Source organism: Prionailurus bengalensis, chromosome D4 (assembly GCF_016509475.1).
Source record: "Prionailurus bengalensis isolate Pbe53 chromosome D4, Fcat_Pben_1.1_paternal_pri, whole genome shotgun sequence".
Lineage (NCBI taxonomy): Eukaryota > Metazoa > Chordata > Mammalia > Carnivora > Felidae > Prionailurus > Prionailurus bengalensis.
Genome location: NC_057359.1, coordinates 30804576 through 30825088, shown reverse-complemented (window position 1 = coordinate 30825088; position 20513 = coordinate 30804576). Strand labels below are relative to the sequence as shown.

General features: G+C 38.4%; 1 protein-coding gene across 1 annotated transcript; it reads right to left on the bottom strand.

Moving 5' to 3' along the window:
• Nucleotides 1–12219: 12219 nt before the first annotated feature.
• LOC122474456 (zinc finger protein 14-like) lies at nucleotides 12220–18020 on the bottom strand. Its single transcript, XM_043565335.1, has 4 exons — nucleotides 17929–18020; nucleotides 15914–16020; nucleotides 15432–15497; nucleotides 12220–12852 (listed from the first exon to the last, which is right to left on the bottom strand). The coding sequence occupies exons 2-4, from the start codon at nucleotides 15992–15994 to the stop codon at nucleotides 12574–12576; spliced, it is 426 nt and encodes a 141-aa protein (XP_043421270.1). The 5' UTR covers nucleotides 15995–16020; nucleotides 17929–18020; the 3' UTR covers nucleotides 12220–12573.
• Nucleotides 18021–20513: the final 2493 nt, after the last annotated feature.

The window sequence follows — 20513 nt, the reverse complement described above, 5'->3', positions numbered from 1 at the left end:
GCCCACCAATGCAAGTTACTCCAGACAGCGCAGAGGAAGAGCCCTTCAGTTCCCCGCCACTCCAGGGACTTTCCAAAATGACAAAACGGAGGAATTCTCCTCAAAAGAAACTCCAGGAAGTAGCGGCAGCTAATAAACTGATCAAAAACGATTTAAGCAATATAGCAGAAAATGAATTTAAAATAATAGTCATAAAATTAATCGCTGGGCTTGAAAAAAGTATAGAGGACAGCAGAGAATCTATTATTACAGAGATCAAGGGACTAAGAAACAGGAGGATTTAAAAAATGCTATAAATGAGCCGCAAAATAAAATGGAGGCAACCACAGCTCAGACTGAAGAGGCAGGGGAGAGAATAGGTGAATTAGAAGATCAAATTATGGAAAAAGAAGAAGCTGAGAAAAAGAGATTAAAAAGTCCAGGAGTATGAGGGGAGATTCAGAGAATTAAGTGACATAATTAAGCAAAATAATGTACATATAATTGGGATTCCAGAGGAGGAAGAGAGAGGGAAAGGTGCTGAAGGGGTACTTGAAGAAATTATAGCTGAGAACTTCCCTGAACTGGGGAAGGAAAAAGGCATTGAAATCCAAGAGGCACAGAGAACTCCCTTCAGACATAACTTGAATTGATCTTCTGCACAACATATCATAGTGAAACTGGCAAAATACAAGGATAAAGAGAGAATTCTGAGAGCAGCTAGGGATCAACGTGCTCTAACATATAAAGGCAGACCGCTAAGACTCCTGACAGATCTGTCTACTGAAACTTGGCAGGCCAGAAAGGAATGGCAGGAAATCTTCAATGTGATGAACAGAAAAAATATGCAGCCGAAAATCCTCTATCCAGCAAGTCTGTCATTTAGAATAGAAGGACAAGCCAAAACTGAAGGAATTCATCACCACTAAACCAGCCCTACAAGAGATCCTAAGGGGGATCCTGTGAGACAAAGTACCAGAGACATTGCTACGAGCATGAAACCTACAGACATCACAATGACTCTAAACCCATATCTTTCAATAATAACACTGAATGTAAATGGACTAAATGCGCCAACCAAAAGACATACGGTATCAGAATGAATAAAAAAACAAGACACATCTATTTGCTGACTACAAGAGACTCATTTTAGACCTGAAGACACCTTCAGATTGAAAGTGAGGGGATGGAGAATAATCTATCATGCTACTGGAAGTCAAAAGGAACCAGGAGTAGCCATTCTTACATCAGACAAACTAGACTTTAAATTAAAGGTTGTAACAAGAGATGAAGAAGGGCATTATATAATCATTACAGGGTCTATCCATAAGGAAGAGCTAACAATTATAAATGTCTATGTGCCGAATATGGGAGCCCCCAAATATATAAAACAATCACAAACACAAGCAACCTTATTGATAAGAATGTGGTAATTGCAGGGGACTTTAATACTCCACCTACAACATTGGATAGATCACCTAGACACAGGATCAATAAAAAAACAAGGGCCCTGAATGATACACTGGATCAGATGGACTTGACAGATATATTTAGAACTCTGCATCCCAAAGTAACAGAATATACTTTCTTCTAGAGTGCACATGGAACCTTCTCCAACACAGATCACATACTGGGTCACAAAAGAGCCCTTCATAAGTATACAAGAATTGAGATCATACCATGCATAATTTCAGACCACAATACTATGAAGCTTGAAATCAACCACAAGAAAAGTCTGGAAAACCTCCAAAAGCATGGAGGTTAAAGAACACCCTACTAAAGAATGAATGGGTCAACCAGGCAATTAGAGAAGAAATTAAAAAATATATGGAAACAAACGAAAATGAAAATACAACAATCCAAACGCTTTGGGATGCAGCGAAGGCAGTCCTGAGAGGAAAATACATTGCAATCCAGGCCTATCTCAAGAAACAAGAAAAATCCCAAATACAAAATCTAACACCACACCTAAAGGAAATAGAAGCAGATCAGCAAAGACACCCCAAACCCAGCAGAAGAAGAGAAATAATAAAGATCAGAGCAGAAATAAACAATATAGATTCTAAAAAACCTGTAGAGCAGATCAATGAAACCAAGAGTTGGTTTTTTGAAAAAATAAACAAAATTGATAAACCTCTAGCCAGGCTTCTCAAAAAGAAAAGGGGGATGACCCAAATAGATAAAATCATCAATGAAAATGGAATTATTACAACCAACACTTCAGAAATACAAGCAATTATCAGGGAATACTATGAAAAATTATATGCCAACAAACTGGACAACGTGGAAGAAATGGACAAATTCCTAAACACCCACACACTTCCAAAACTCTAACAGGAGGAAATAGAAAGCTTGAACAAACCCATAACCAGCGAAGAAATTTTATCAGTTATCAAAAATCTCCCAACAAATAAGAGTCCAGGACCACATGGCTTCCCAGGGGAATTCTACCAGACATTTAAAGCAGAGATAATACCTATCCTTCTCAAGCTATTCCAAAAAATAGAAAGGGAAGGAAAACTTCCAGACTCATTCTATGAAGCCAGCATTACTTTGATTCCTAAACCAGAGACCCAGTAAAAAAAGAGAACTACAGGCCAATATCCCTGATGAATATGGATGCAAAAATTCTCAATAAGATACTAGCAAATCGAATGCAAAAGCATATACAAAGAATTATTCACCATGATCAAGTGGAATTCATTCCTGGGATGCAGGGCTGGTTCAACATTCACAAATCAATCAACGTGATACATCACATTAATAAAAGAAAAGAAACACATGATCCTGTCAATTGATGCAGACAAAGCATTTGACATTATTCAGCACGCTTTCTTAATAAAAACCCTTGAGAAAGTCGGGATAGAAGGAACATACTTAAACATCATAAAAGCCATTTATGAAAAGCCCACAGCTAATATCATCCTCAATGGGGAAACACTGAGAGCTTTCTCCCTGAGATCAGGAACACGACAGGGATGTCTACTCTCACCGCTGTTGTTTAACATAGTGTTGGAGGTTCTAGCATCAGCAATCAGACAACAAAAGAAAAATCAAAGGCATCAAAATTGGCAAAGATGAAGTCAAGCTTTCACTTTTTGCAGATGACATGATATTATACACGGAAAATCCGATAGACTCCACCAAAAGTCTGCTAGAACTGATACATGAATTCAGCAAAGTCGCAGGATACAAAATCAATGTACAGAAAGCAGTTGCATTCTTATACACTAATAATGAAGCAACAGGAAGACAAATAAAGAAACTGATCCCATTCACAATTGCACCAAGAAGCATAAAATACCTAGGAATAAACCTGACCAAAGATGTAAAAGATCTGTATGCTGAAAACTATAGAAAGCTTATGAAAGAAACTGAAGAAGATATAAAGAAATGGAAAGACATTCCCTGCTCATGGATTGGAAGAATAAATATTGTCAAAATGTCAATACTACCCAAAGCTATCTATGCATTCAATGGAATCCCAATCAAAATTGCACCAGCATTCTTCTCAAAGCTAGAACAAGCAATCCTGAAATTTGTATAGAACCACAAAGACCCTGGATAGCCAAAGTAATATTGAAGAAGAAGACCAAAGCAGGAGGCATCACAATCCCAGGCTTTAGCCTCTACTACAAAGCTGTCATCATCAAGACAGCATGGTATTGGCACAAAAACAGACACATAGACCAATGGAATAGAATAGAAACCTCAGAACTAGACCCACAAAAGTATGGCCAACTCATCTTTGACAAAACAGGAAAGAATATCCAATGGAAAAAAGACAGTCTCTTTAACAAATGGGGCTGGGAGAACTGGACAGCAACATGCAGAAGGATGAAACTAGACCACTTTCTTACACCATTCACAAAAATAAACTCAAAATGGGTAAAGGACCTAAATGTGAGACAGGAAACCATCAAAACCCTAGAGGAGACAGCAGGGAAAAACCTCTCCGACCTCAGCCGCAGCAATTTCTTACTTGACACATCCCCAAAGACAAGGGAATTAAAAGCAAAAATGAACTATTGGGACATCATGAAGATAAAAAGCTTCTGCACTTCCAAGGAAACAATCAACAAAACTAACAAGCAACCAATGGAATGGGAAAAGATATTTGCAAACGACATATCAGACAAAGGGCTAGTATCCAAAATCTATAAAGAGCTCACCAAACTCCACACCCGAAAAACAAATAATCCAGTGAAGAAATGGGCAGAAAACATGAATAGACACTTCTCTAAAGAAGACATCCAGATGGCCAACAGGCACATGAAAAGATGCTCAATGTCGCTCCTCATCAGGGAAATACAAATCAAAACCACACTCAGATATCACCTCACGCCAGTCAGAGTGGCTAAAACAAACAAAACAGGAGACTATAGATGCTGGAGAGGATGTGGAGAAACGGGAACCCTCTTGTACTGTTGGTGGGAATGCAAACTGGTGCAGCCGCTCTGGAAAACAGTGTGGAGGTTCCTCAAAAAATTAAAAATAGACCTACCCTATGACCCAGCAGTAGCACTGCTAGGAATTTATCCAAGGGATACAAGAGTACTGATGCATAGGGGCACATCGACCCCAATGTTTATAGCAGCACTCTCAACAATAGCTAAATTAATGGAAAGAGCCTAAATGTCCATCAACTGATGAATGGATAAGGAAATTGTGGTTTATATACACAATGGAATACTTTGTGGCAATGAGAAAGAATGAAATATGGCCTTTTGTAGCAACATGGATGGAACTGGAGAGTGTGATGCTAAGTGAAATAAGTCATACAGAGAAGGACAGACTCCATATGTTTTCACTCTATGTGGATCCTGAGAAACTTAACAGAAGACCATGGGGGAGGGGAAGAAAAAAGGGGCTCCTAAAAAGTGAGAACAAACTGAGGGTTGATGGGGGGTGGGAGGGAGGGGTGGGTAGGTGATGGGTATTGAGGGCACCTGTTGGGATGAGCACTGGGTGTTGTATGGAAACCAATTTGACATAAATTTCATAATAAAAAAAATAAGACCTCAATCAACTGGATACAATTTGCATTTATAGAACATTCCACCCAGCAACAGAATACACATTTTAAGAACCAATTAAACATTGTATAGATCATATACTATGACATAAAATAAGTTGTAAAATTTTAAATTTTTTTAATGCTTTTTATTTATTTTTGAGACAGAGAAAGAGCATGAGCAGGGGAGGGGCAGAGAGAGAGGGAGACACAAAATCTGAAGCAGGCTCCAGGCTCTAAGCTGTCAGCACAGAGCCTGATGCGGGGCCCGAACTCACGAACCCGTGAGATCATGACCTGAGCTGAAGTCAGACGCTTAACCGACTGAGCCACCCAGACGCCCCTAAATTGTAAAATTTTAAAAACCGACATCATGCAAACTATATCCTCTGAGTGTAATCAAACTAGAGATGAGTAATGGATAAGAAAAATGTGGAAATTAAACCCTTCTAAATATTCCTTAGGACAAAGAGGAACTTACAAAGGGAAAGAAAAAGTTATTTAAGCTTAATGAAAGGAAAAAAAAAAAACACTTGTCAAGATTTTTACCTTGGAAAAAAACATAGGCAGTAATCTCTTTGACATTAGCCTTTGAAACATTTTTTTTCTTTTTTTTTTTTTTAATTTTTTTTTCAATGTTTATTTTTATTTTTTTGGGGACAGAGAGAGACAGAGCATGAACGGGGGAGGGGCAGAGAGAGAGGGAGACACAGAATCCGAAACAGGCTCCAGGCTCTGAGCCATCAGCCCAGAGCCTGACGCGGGGCTCGAACTCACGGACCGCGAGATCGTGACCTGGCTGAAGTCGGACGCTTAACCGACTGCGCCACCCAGGCGCCCCATCAGCACATTCCATCTTAAAACAGCAGAATACACACTCTTTTCAAATGCACATGGAACATTCTCCAGAACAGATCACAAATTAGGCCATAAATCTGTCACATTTCCATACACTAATAATAAAGTAGCAGAAAGAGAAATTAAGAGAACAACTCCACTTACAATTGTAACAAAACTAACAAGACACCTAGGAATAAACCTAACCAGAGAAGTGAAACACCTGTAGTATGAAAACTATAGAATACTGATGAAAGAAATTCAAAACAACACAAAGAAATGGAAGGACATCCCATGTTCACGTTGGAACAACAAATATTGTTAAAATGTCTATACTACTCAAAGCAATCTACACATTTAATGCAATCCCTATCAAAATACCAATAGAATTTTTCACAAAATTAGAACAAACAATCCTAAAATTTGTGTGGAACCAAACAAGATGCTGAATAGCCAAATCAATCATGAAAAAGAACAGCAAAGAGAGGGGCACCTGGGTGGCTCAGTCGGTTGAGCGACTGACTTTGGCTCAGGTCCTGATCTCACGGTTTGCGAGTTTGGGCCCCGCATCGGGCTCTATGCTGACAGCTCAGAGCCTGGAGCCTGCTTCGGATTCTGTGTCTCCCTCTCTCTGTGCCCCTCCCCCTCTCATGCTCTGTCTCTCTTGGTCTCAGAAATAAATAAACATTTAAAACAATTTAAAAAAAAAAGAAAAGAAAAGCTAGAGGAATCACAATTCCAGATTTCAAGTTACATTACAAAGTTGTAGTCACCAAAACAATGACACTGGCATAAAAACAGATACATAAATTAATGGAACAGAACAGAAAACCCAGAAATAAACCCACAATTACATAGCCAATTATCTTCAACAAAGCAAAAAGGAATATCCAATGGGAAAAAGACAGTCTCTTCAACAAATGGTGTTGGGAAAACTGGAGAGCAACATGCAAAAGAATGAAACTGGACCACTTTCTTATACCACACACAGAAACAAACTCAAAATGGATTAAAGACCATTAAACCATCAAAATCCTAGAATAGTGCATAGGCAGTAACGTCTCTGACATCAGCTGTAGCAACATTTTCCTAAATAGATTTCCTGAGGCAAAGGAAATAAAAGCAAAAATAAACTACTAGGACTACATCAAAATAAAAAGCTTCTGCACAGCAAAGGAAACAATCAACAAAACTAAAAGGCAACCTACAGAACAGAAAATATTTGTAAATGATATATCTGAAAAAGGGTTAGCATCCAAAATATATGAAGAACTTACACGATTCAACACCCAAAAAACCAAATAATCCAATTAAAAAATGGACAAAAACATGAACTGACATTTGTCGAAAGAAGATATCCAGATGGCCAACAGACACTGAAAAGATGCTCAACATCTCTCATCATTAGGGAAATGCAAATCAAAACTACAATATGACATCACAACTGTCAGAATGGCTAAAATCAAAAACACAAGCAACAAGTGTTGGTGAACATGTGGAGAAAGGGTAACCCTCTTGCACTGCTTTCAGGAATGCAAACTGGTGTAGCCACTGAGGAAAACAGAATAGAATTTCCTCAAAAGTTAAAAATAGGACTATATTGGGGGCACCTGGGTGGCACCTCACTTCAGCTCAGATCATGATCTCGCAGTTCACAAGTTCGAGCCCCATATCAGGGTCTGTGCTGACAGCTTAGAGCCTTGAGACTGCTTCGGATTCTGTGTCTCCCTCTCTTTCTTCCCCTCCTCTGCTCATGCTTGCTCGCTCTCTCTCTCATTCCCTCTCTCTCTCAGAAATAAACATTAAAAATTATTTTTAAAAAATAGAACTATTTTACAATCCAGTAATCACATTACTGATATTTACTCCAAATTATTAAAATACTGGGGCACCTGGGTGGCTCAGTCAGTTGAGCATCAAACTCTTGATTTTGGCTCAGGTCATGATCTCTCCCTCCACTGGGTGTGGAGTCTGCTTAAGATTCTGTCCCTCTTCCTCTATCCCTCCTCCACTCACACTCTCCCTCCCTCTCTGAAAACAAAAATATTAAAACACAAATTCAGAGGAACACATGCATCCCTTTATAGCAGCATTATTTACAAAAGCCAAATTATGGAAACAGCCCAAGTGTTCACTGACAGATGGACAAGATGTGGTATATATGCATGATGCAATATTAATCAGGCTTAAAAAAAAATGAAATCTTGCCATTTACAATGACATGGATGGAGTTAGTGTATAATGTGAAGCAAAATAAGTCAAAGAAAGACAAATACCACATGATTTCACTCATATGCAGAATTTAAGAAACAAAACAAAAAAAAGAGACAAACCAAGACAAACTACCCTTAACTGTAGAGAACAAACTGATGGTTACCAGAAGGGAGGTCGGTACGTATATGGGTGAAAAAGGTGAAGGGGATTAAGAAGTTCATCTGTAATGACGAGCAATGGATGATTCATGGAATTGCTGAATCAGTATATTGTACACTGGAAACTAACGTAACTGTAACTATATGAAACTACAATTTTTTAAAAATTTCAATATATTGGTGCAGAAAACCTATAAAAAGTTATGAACAAGTGGGATTCATCCTAGGAATTCAAGGTTGGTTGAACGTTCCAAAATTTATGTAATTCAGAATACTACCTGGATGAAAAAAGAAAACTCATGTGATTATTCTAATAGGTACAGAAAGAATATTAGACAAATTCCACAATGATTAAAACAAATCTTTTAGAAAATTCCAGCAGACTACAGAACTTCCTTAAACTGATAAAGCACAGCTATAAAAAAAAACAGTTAATTATGCCACAATGAAGAATGAATTCTTTACCTCTAAGATTAGAAACAAGACATGAATATCTTCTCTCACCACTTGTATTTAATGGTATATTTGGTAATCCCATAGTTATTAAAGAAAAAGAAATAAAAGGCATACAGTTTCAAAATGAACTTATCCTTTTTCACAGATAACATAATTGTGTATGTAAAACATCCTTGGGAATCTCCAAAAAATCTACTGGAATAAATAAGATTAGCAAAGTTACAACACACAATGTAAATATACATAAAGCAACTGGATTTCTATTTACATCCAACAACTGGAAAACCAAATTATAAAATAAATGCCATTTATATCATCATCAAAATCATGAAACCCATCTACCAAATATGCAGAAAACAAGTACAATGAAAGCTATCTGTCACTCCAAAAAAAATTAAAGGCGTAAATAAAGGGAAAGATACAGGCATACCTCGTTTATTATGCTTTGCAGATACTGAAATTTTTACAAATTGAAGATCTGTGGCAACCCTGCATTAGGCAACTCTATTGACACAATTTTTTTCAATAGCATTTGCTCACTCCATGTCTCTGTGTCACACCTTGGTAATTCTCACAATATTTCAAATTTTTTCATTCATTATTATTATATTTGTAACTGCGATTGTGTGATCAATGATCTTCGATGTTACTATTCTAATTGTTTGGGAGCACCACAACCATGTAAAATGGAGAACTTATCCCATAAATGTGCATTGTGACTGCTCTACTACCTGGCCATTCCCCATCTCTTTCTCTCTCTTCAGGCCTCCTTATTCCCTGAGACACAACAATATTAAAATTAGGCCAATTAATAACTCTACAATGGCTTCTAAGTGCTCAAGTAAAGGAAGGAGTTGCACATCTCTCATTTTAAATCAAAAGCAAGGAAAGATTAAACTTAGTGGGGAAGGCAAATCAAAAGCTGAGATAAGCTGAAAGCTGGGCCTTTTGTGCCCAACAGTCGGCCAAGTTACAAATACAGAGGGAAAGTTTTTGAAAGAAATGAAAAGTGAGACTCCAGCAAACAAAATGAATGATAAGAAAGTGAAACCACCTTATTGCTGATATGGAAAAAGTTTGAGTGGTCTGGATAGATCATCAAATCAGGTACAACACTCCTTTAAGCCAAAGCTTAATCAAGGGCAAAGCCCTAACTTTCTTCAATTCTGTGAAACCTGAAAAAGGTAAGGAAGCTGCAGAATAAAAATTTGAAGCTAGCAGAAGTGTCTGGAAGAATTTCATTCCAACTCTTATGGATGACTTTGCGGGGTTCAGGACTTCAGTGGAGGAAGTCACTGCATATGTGGTAGAAACAGCAAGAGAACTGGGATTAGAAGTGGAGCCTGAAGATGTGACTGAATTGTTTGAACAATGAGGAATTGCTTCTTATGGATTAGCAAAGACAGTGGTTTCTTGAGATGGAATCTATTCCCAGTGAAGATACTGTGAAAATTGTTAGCATGAAAAAAAATTAGAGTATTACATAAACTTTGTTGATAAGCAGTAGCAGGGTTTGAGAGGATGGACTCTAATTTTGAAAAAAGTTCTATGATGGGTAAAAATGCTATCAGACAGCATCACATGCTACAGGGAATCATTCATGAAAGGAAGAATCAATCAATGTGGCAAACTTCATTGTTGCATTATTTTAAGAAATTGCCACAGCCACCCCCACCTTCACTACCAATCACCCTGACCAGTCAACAGCCATCGATATCAAGGCAAGACTCACCACAGGCAAAAAGCTCAGATGATGGCTAGTGATTTTTAGCAATGAAGTATTTTTTAATAAAAGTATGTGCATTGTTTTTGGACCTAATGCTACTGCACACTTAATAAATTATAGCATAATGTGAACGTAAACTTTTATATGCACTGGGAAACCAAAAAATTCATTCTGAATTTGAAAAAAATCAATCTAATTATTTGGACTCAAATTATTTCAATACTCACTTTGTTTCAATGATCTGGAACTGAACCCACGGTATCAGAAAACTCAATATTGTTTTATGTCTTTTTTTATAGAATTTTTTTAAATGTTTATTTATTTTGACAGAGGGAGAAAGTGGGGAAGGGGCAGAGAGAAAAACCCAAGTAGGCTCCATGCTGTCAGTGAAGAAGCCGATGCAGGGCTCAGTCCCACGAACCATGAAATCATGACCTGAGCTGAAATCAAGAGCCAGACACTTAACCTACTGAGCCACCCAGGCACTCCTAAAGACTCCATATTGTTAAAATATAAATCCTTCCCAGACTATCCTAAAGACCCAAGACTATCTCAACCAGAATTTTAAGCAAAGTTTTAGAAAAAATGGACAGGAAATTCTAAAATTTATATGGAGGGGTGCCTGGGTGCCTTAGTTGGTTAAGCATCTGACTCTTGATTTCAGCTCAGGTCATAATCTCACAGTTCCTGGGATCAAGCCCCTTGTTGGGCTCTGCACTGACAGCGTGGAGCTTGCTTGGGATTCATTCTTTCTCTCTCCTCCCCACCTCCACCTACTCTGCCTCTCCCCCTGCTCTCCCCCCAAAATAAATAAACTTAAGAAAAATACAATTTACATGGAAACAACAAAGAATGTACAATAATCCAAATAATTTTGAAATGAAAAACATATTTGGAGAACTAAATATTCAATATTTGGTAAGTTTTCACAAAGCTACATAATCAAGGTGTGTTATATTCAAACAGACCCATTAAACAGAACAGACTCCAGATCTAGAACTACAGAAATGTGGTCAATTTGTCTTTGACAAAGGTGCCAAGGCAGTTCAATGGAAAAGTAATCTTCCAGAAAATGGTGTCAACATAACTAGACATAGAAATGCAAAAAATGAACCACAACTCTTATTTCACATCATATGGAGAAAGTAAAGAAAACATAGGAGGAAGAAAACGTAGGAGGAAACAAGAAAACATAGGAGGAAATTTTACTGACCTTAGATTAGGTAAAACTTTCTTTAAAAAGATACAAAAACCATAAAATATAAAAGAAAAACCAATGATACATTTAAAAACTAATGAAAAACTCTGCTCTTCCAAGACACTATTAAAAAAATTAGAAAAAGCATACGATAGGTAGAAAACGTTAACAAAGTATTTATCTGATAATGGTCTTATATCTAGATTACATGAAGAATTCTTCCACCTCAGTTAAGACCAAAAAGAAAAAAAGAAACACCCTAATTTTTAAAGAATGGGCTAAAGATTTAAACAGACCTGAAAAAGGAAAATATATGAATAGCCACAAAGCCCATTAAAAGATGTTCAACTTCATTAATTATCAGAAAAATACAAATTAAAATCCAGTAAGATACAAAGACACCCACTAGAATCTTAAATTTAAAAAAAAAAAAAAAACTTATAATACCAAATGTTGGTGAGGGTGTGGAGCAACTAGAACTATGATACATACACCCTTAAAGGGTATGCAAACTGGCACAGTCACACTAGAAATATCTGGCAGTTTCTTATGAAGTTACTCTAAGACCAATAGTACCATACTTCTGGGTATTTACACAGGAGAAATGAAAACAAATGTCTACACAAAGACTCATACCTAAATGGACAGAGCAACTTTATTCCTAACAGCCCAAAAGGAAAAAACCTCTATTCTATCAACTGGGATATACATGGAAGATAAACTGTGGTAGATGCATGCAAAGGCATACTAGTTAGGAATAAAAAATGATACGTACAAAAACATGCATAAATCCCAAAATCTACATGAAAGAAGAAAAAAGTAAATACTATATGATGTATTTAAAATTCTAACAGGGAAAAACTATTGCGATAGAAAGTAGATCACTGGTTGACAGAGCCAGGGAGAGGGATCAGGAAAAAATGACTACAAATACGTACAAGGAAACTTTTTGGAGTAACAGCAATATTTTATCATTATTTGGTGGTAGTAATCACCTACAGGCATCTCTAAAACTCACAATTATACACTTAAAGCTACTGACTTTAACTCTGTTAATTATACCCCAATACAATTTAAAAATTAAAAAGGAAGGAGAAAATGGAATTGCATTCTTGAGGAAATCACATGGTAAGTTCTGCTCACCCAATGAGACCAGGTGGCTGTAGTTCTCCAGCATCACATCTCTGTATAGGGTTCTTTGAGCAGGGTCCATCTGGTGCCACTCCTCCTGGGTGACCTCCACAGTCACGTCCTTGAATGACACTGATACCTGTAATAACACACTTTCTATTCAATCTGAGGGGCTCAAAAACCGGTAATATGGAAAATGCCTTGGAAAACTAATACATATTATGTTTACTGTTGAGAATTTAAAACAAAATTTTATAAAGTATGCCTATTATGGCCCTATCATTATCTTACACTAGAATTATGCTAAGCAAAATTAGGCAGAGAAAGACAAATATCATATGACCTCACTCATATGAGGACTTAAAGATACAAAACAGATGAACATAAGGGAAGGGAAGAGAAAATAATATAAAAACAGGGAGGGTTACAAAACATAAGACTCAAGGGGCACCTGGGTGGCTCAGTCTATTGAGTGTCCGACTTCGGCTCAGGTCATGGTCTCACGACTCATGGGTTCAAGCCCTGGGTCGGGCTCTGTGCTGACAGCTGAGAGCCTGGAGCCTGCTTCGGATTCTGTGTCTCCCTCTCTCTCTGCCCCTAACCCACACTTGCATTCTGTCTCTGTCTCTCTCAAAAATAAGTAAACATTAAAACATAAGACACTCTTAAATACAGTGAACAGAGGGTTACTGGAGGGGTTGTGGGAGGGGATGGGCTAAATGCGTAAGGGGCATTAAGGAATCTACTCCTGAAATCATTGTTGCACTATATGCTAGCTTGGATGTACATTTAATACATATATAATACATTTAATACATATATATATGTGAATAATACACAGATGGAATTTTACACTGCATTGTTGGTTACAAGATTTTGAAACACAAAAGGGAGGTCTAAAATTGATGTATATAATCACTGCAATCACACACATAATCAGAGCAAATTTTGAAGACAGAAAGAAGCCAGATTCTAAAACTTATATGAAGAGGTAAAGGGGGACTTAGAATATCCAATATCCAATCAATTATGAAAAAAGTTTGGGGGATTCACATTACTGATTTCAAGACTTATCTTAGGGGTGCCTGGGTGGTTCAGTTGGTTAAGCATCCAACTTCAGCTCAGGTCTCATGATTCATGATCTCATGGTTCATGAGTTTGAGCCCTGTATCAGGCTCTGTGCTGACAGCTCAGAGCCTGAGCCTGCTTCAGATTCTGTTTCTCTCTCTCTTTTTGCCCCTCCCCTGCTCACACTGTGTGTGTGTGTCTCTCTCAAAAATAAACATTGAAAAATTAAAAAAAAAAAAAACTTCTCTTGAAACAACAGTAATCTAGGCAGTATGATGTTAGCAAAAGGACTAACACAGATAAGAAGAGAATACGGATTCCAGAAACAGAACCACAAAGAATATAAAGTCAAATAATTTGCAAAAGAGGTGCCAAAGGAATTCAGTGGAGGAGTATTCTTTGCAACAAATGTTAGACATACGTAAACAACATTTGCAACAACAACAACAACAACAACAACAACGCAAACGACATTTGCAACATGTCAGACATACGTAAACAAAACTAAATAAATAATCTTGGCCTATCCCTTGTGCCATAAGAAAAAATGAATTCAAAATGATCATAGACCTATAAAACTTCTAGAAACCGGAGAGGAAATCTTTGTGACTTTGGCTTAGGAAAAGATTTTTTACATATGACCAAGACCAAAAAAAAGCATAAATAATAAAAGCAAAAAGATTAAAGATTTTGAAAAGTTGATTAAAACACTTCTGCTCTTTGAAAGACACATGGTAAGAGACACAGGAGACTTATGATCATTTAATAAACTGATTTGATATTCAAAATCTTCACATAAAAATCCCCCCACCAATAACAGGCAATTTTTCTCATATAAAATACAGGGGGAAAAACATTAGCCCAAGAAAAAAAATAAGTAAAAATGTGTCCTATACTTATAGGCTAATATAACCACAACACCAAAATTGGATAGGAACACGTGAAAAATTAGGCTCACCTAAATTACAATACAGAAATAAGTACCAGCAGAAAGATCACAGCCAACATGTATACAAGCAATTCACCAGCAAGGGTGTCTACAGGAAATCGACAATATTTAAAAATTCATAATGCTTTTCACAATACTTACAGTTTAAAGGAAACAAGCTATGTCTTTATTTCAATAGATATAGAAAAAGTTCTCAATATAATTCAAAGCACATTCATGACTCAACTGAAATCTAACCCAACTGGTAACTGGAAGGAATATAATCATCAACAAAGGTTACCTACCCAGAACCAACAAAAAACATTAAGAGCTAATATTGAAACGTGTATTTTCTCCCAAAACTAGCTTTATCCCTATTTCTCTTTTTCCATCTAATGTACAGACCCTTATAAGCCCCATTAAAATCAATACAGTGCTGGGGCACCTGGGTGACTCAGTAGGTTAAGTGTCCGACTTCATCTCGGGTCATGATCTCACGGTTGGTGGGTTTGAGCCCCACGTAGGGCTCTGTGCTGACAGCTCAGAGCCTGGAGCCTGTTTCAGATTCTGTGTCTCTCTCTCTCTCTCTCTGCCCCTCCCCCATTCATGCTCTGTTTCTATCTCAAAAATAAATAAACATAAAAAATTTTTAATAAATAAATAAGTAAATAAAATAAAATCAATACAGTGCAATGTGGAGAAAGAAAGGAGAAAGAGCTCACCTGAGATGTGTTCATGCTGCTGCTCTTGGGAAAGTGCAGAGGGCTGTGCAGACTCAGCTGGGAGGCCTGGGGAGGAACGCGCAGAGACACATGTCCATGTAAGACTCAGAAAACGTCATGTGGCCTAAGACCTACAGCTTTTCACTGGCTAAACAAATTTTTCTGCGGTTAAATGATAACTTAGTGGGTTTTTTTTTTTTCTGAATGATTAACAGAAACAACACAAGCAAGAACTAGTATTCATTTAATGCATAAAGTACATGAAGGATAAGGCATTGCTCCTTCATTAAAATTAACAAAATATTCAGGCTGTATCACTTAACTATTTTCCTAGTAACATTGCTTAGCTCTTAAAAGAGAAAATCCACAGAAAGCCCAATAAAAGGACTATGGAATGCTTTAAGGCAAGAATTTTTCATTAACTTTCACTGGGTTACAGTTTCTCAAAGGGTCCTTTTCATAAGATGCTTTTGATGACTTACCAGTGAGAAAGTGAACTGCACTGTGTTTTCCTCCTGGCTCTGCCACAAAATAGGTGTCACCTGACAAGTCACCACTAACATCCAAATTCTTTACAGCTTCTAAGAGTCTGTAGCAGATAACCAAGGAAAGCCTTCATTAGTCCTTATTTTAGGATTCTATGAGTTCAAGATAAGTCAATATTGTTACTTGTGGTGATGGTCACTTGTGAAGGACACATATGAGAGCAGTGCAGCATCCATAAACAGTGAAGAATGAAGGGAATGACGGCCATTTAGCAAGAGTGGTATCAAAACAAACGCAGGAAACCTCATTTAAAATGGGAGTCAGGAAGCCCTGAATGGGGAGCTCTCACACATGCTCCTTGTCCTGCAGGAACGAGGTTAAGAATCATCTTACTTTGCACACAGGAATTCAATTTCCTACTTTTAAGAAAAAGACGGAAGATCCCTCCCCAACCCAGCAAATAGGTACTAACCACTGCTTGCAGCCAATAAGTGCCACAACCGCAAACTCTTGTTCTTTTCCAATGGACTTTTATTCCAAACCCTCCCCATTTTCCTCCCAAAACCTAGTGAAAGTTTACCTTCCCTTTGTCTCTTTGGACTTGCCTATGGTTTGCCATAGTTTGCTTGTCCCCCATTGCAATTCCTCTGCTATTCCCAAATAAACTCAATTTGCTGGTAAAATAACTGGCTATTTTTAAGTTTTGACAACAGAACACAATTTCCACCCTCTGGCTGGTTACCCCTTGCCCCCAGATCTCACCCTCACAAGTGCAAGTTCCTGGGCAACATACTTCTGGGCCACCCCAGCTCCCTCTTCTCAAAGGTGGCCCAGATCCCCCACCATCACACAGTGTGGTGGCTTCTGGATGTGGCAACATCTCCAAATCTGAGCAGGGAGGATCAAGAACTACTTCTGACAGCTCTGTTTTTTTGCTTCTGCTCTGAAGGTCCAGCGAGGAGGATAAGAACAGGGATGCTGTTCCTGGAGACCTCAATTCGAACATCACAAGAGCTGCTTTGTTCTAAAATAAATTTGTTTCCCAAGATCTGGGACCTGGGTCAGGGAAACAAATTCACTTTAGGGCTACAAACTTGACTCTTGGAATTCACTGTGATTTCAGACAACCTGCCACTGCAGGAAAAGCTAGGAGCCTCTATCTGAACCAAGGATTCTGATGAGGTACCAGAAATTCCAGACTACATATGACAATGTTCTAAGTCCATTCACATTCTCCTTCAATTTTATCCCTGGGTGTTCAGGGACAGGTCACTCTGCTAGGTGCTGTGAAGGCTGTATTGGTGGTTTTAGGCAGGTGTGATATTTAGACGAGGCCTGAGATTTAAAGCACACCTGCCCTTAAATCAGAGCTTCCTCACAGCTAGCTTGTAACCTGAGCACATGGCTCTGCCAACCTCAGCCTCGTTTGCTTCCTTTTTTAAATGTGGATAGTTAGCCAACCTCATAAAATGGTTGTGATGTTTACATAAGCCACCCAGTGAATAGAAGTGTGTCTTCCGAATATAATAGCAGTTGCCACTTCTGAGTTGGCTATTTGCTTTACAGGTAATAACTTCTCTAACTCGCATAACAAACATTATTTTCAGAAGAGAAACCGGACTCTTACTCTGGTTCCTTCGGTTCCTACAAGGGTAACAGAACTGGAATTTACCCCGGGTCTTTCTAGCTCCAGAAATCGGGTTCTCACCGCAGAAAGCTCTTCCGCGCTTTCGGGCTCACGGTGGGAATTATAAACAAGTTTTCCCTTCCCGCCGCCATGGGCTTTTCTCAAATCAAGGGTCTCTGCATACCCAACCCCTCACCTGCTTCTGGCGTGATTCAGCCCCACCTGTGCCCCAGGGGTCCCCCAGAGGTCTTTGATGGCTCAAAGCATTTAGAGTCCGGCCTGGGGAATTCCCGAGGCTTCTATTCCTTTCTCCCCGGCCACAAGCCCCTTCCTCCATGCTGGTCCCAAAGCCTCCCAGATTTCGCATCAGCCCCATGCTCTCACTTGAGGTTGGAACCCAGGCAAGCGCGCCACCTGACCACCGGACCGCGGAAAGCACTAACGCAAAGAGGTAGGATAAGGTAAGTACATGCGCAGATGGAGCCCGGACCGGTTCCCAGGATGCTGCGCGACGAGCCAGGTCCATACCACCAGACTACATTTCCCGTAAAGCTCCGCTCCCGCGCCTTGAAGTGACCTGGCGCGTATCCTCTATCTGAACAGTTGAAAGATGTGATCTTGACGATCTCTCCTTCCCAGGTTTTCTCAGAATCGCCAAACGTTAGGGCTTAAACTTGAAGTTTACCGCCAAATACAATACGTGGTCCTCGACCAAATCCCGATTAAATAAACAACAGCTGCCAAAGGCTTTGGAGACTGTCGAGGAAATCTGAATAGGCACTGGGTTGCTCTTAGGTGTAAAAATAATTGAGATCACATAGGAAAACGAGCTCTCTCTCAAAAAAATTTTTTTTAATTTTAATAAAAATAAAATAATATTTAAAGCTGCCAAGAGAATTTAAATTTGTAGAGGTATCTCTTGGGAATAAGGCTGTGAAACTTAAGTAAAATAATTTAAAATGAAGCACAGTAGTACTAAATTTAAAAGATTTTCTCCTTTACCCCAAATTCCATTTAGGCTCCTTTATGCCTTCTTTTCAACTAGGTCTATCAACTTTGCCCTATAAATACTTGAAAAAAATTCTAAGTCTCTAACAGCTCAAGGTCACATACTTAGGATGACACTAAGAGTGTTTTTAGGGGGCCTGCCTGAAAAACTCAAGGCTGCCAAAAGAATTTGTTCCAGCCAACACCTGAAGGACCCCTGTCTCTCAGTCTCTGTAGGAGGGTAAGAGCCTAATTTCAACAAGTGCCAGTTAGCAAATCCAGGTGGATTTCAAATGGACCAATTCTTCCTTCTGCTTTTTGTAATTTTTCACTTCCCTCATTCTACTGAGCTCCAACTCGCCCCCTTTCTGTTCCCTCCTTCTTCCTTTAAAACTCCCAGTCACCTCTGTACAAACTGAAGTTGAGTTCAGTTCACGCTGGAATCTATTCCCTGTCGCAATTGGATATTACCAGTTTACCAACTAAAATCTGTTGCTTAATAGCTTTATCTTTAACATACAAAAGAATGGTATCTGTAATCTGCAGGGCTTAGGAAAGAAAGAAAAAAAAGCAAATAAATTTTTCAAAAGTACATAATACATACAAATATACACAACCCAAAATAAGAAAATGGTTATCATGCAAATTATTCACATCCCAGAGATGACTCTAATTAAATCATGTGAGCATTCTCTTATTACCGAATTAGGGACATATGGTCATTATATTATAGGAACTTTGTTTTTACTAAGTTACACCTACTTAGAATATTTTGGGTGTTAAATAACAAAAATTCAACCAACTACATTTTAAAGATGTAAAATTGATTCATTAATTGATTCATGAATCAGACATCACCCCATCTAGCAAATAGAGGGGAATTCCAAAGGGCTACAGAAAATGAAAGGTTATTAAAGGCAGAACAACAAAGTCATAAACAGAAAAAAAAATTATTTTGGGTGAGGTACCTTTCTTTGGGAACAAAAGAGTCTTATTAGGTGGATTACCTCATCTTCTTTTGGGGAATAGAGAGGGCCTATGTGACAGATTACCTTACTGTTGCTGACCAGAAAAGTCCTGACTGACTGGCTAACACTACATTTCTGGGGGAAGTTGAAACTGCAGTTAGGTTAGGATTTAAGCCCCAGTGGTCTGGCCTAAATGACTCCACTTTGGGCCTGTGGTTTTCTTTTTAACAGCATATCTTGGGTAAATATTTTATGGCATCAATTATTTATGACAATGATAAATAGATTTTTCAAATTAGATCTTATTCACTAGGGGAAAAAAAGAAATACAGTCATTAAAAAGTTAGTATGATCTATGAGAACACAAACATAAAGTTTTAGTCCTGACATTAAGAAGAATAAATAGATTTTTCAAATTAGATCTTATTCACTAGGGGAAAAAAAGAAATACAGTCATTAAAAAGTTAGTATGATCTATGAGAACACAAACATAAAGTTTTAGTCCTGACATTAAGAAGAATTTGAGGGGTGCCTGGGTGGCTCAATCGGTTGAGCATCAGACTTCAGCTCAGGTCATGATCTCATGGCTTGTGAGTTCAAACCCCTGTTGTGCTCTGTGCTGACAACTCAGAGCCTGGAGCCTGCTTTGGATTCTGTGTCCCCCTCCCTCTCTGCCCCTCCCCTGCTCACAATTGTTCTCTCTCCCTCTCTCTCAAAAATTAAAAAAATCAACAAAATTTTAAAAAAAAATGGGTGCCTGGATGGCTTAGTAGGTTGAGCGTCTGGCTTTGGCTCAGGTCATGATCTTGCGGCTTGTGGGTTCAGGCCCTGTGTCGGGCTCTGTGCTGACAGCTCGGAGCCTGGGACCTGCTTCAGATTCTATGTCTCCCTCTCTGTATTCTCCTCCCCCACTCGTGCTCTGTCTTTCTCTCAAAAATAATTAACATTAAAAATTTTTAAAAAAAGAACTTGAATAAATGTCAATTTTCTGTAATGAGAACACTAAATAGTCCT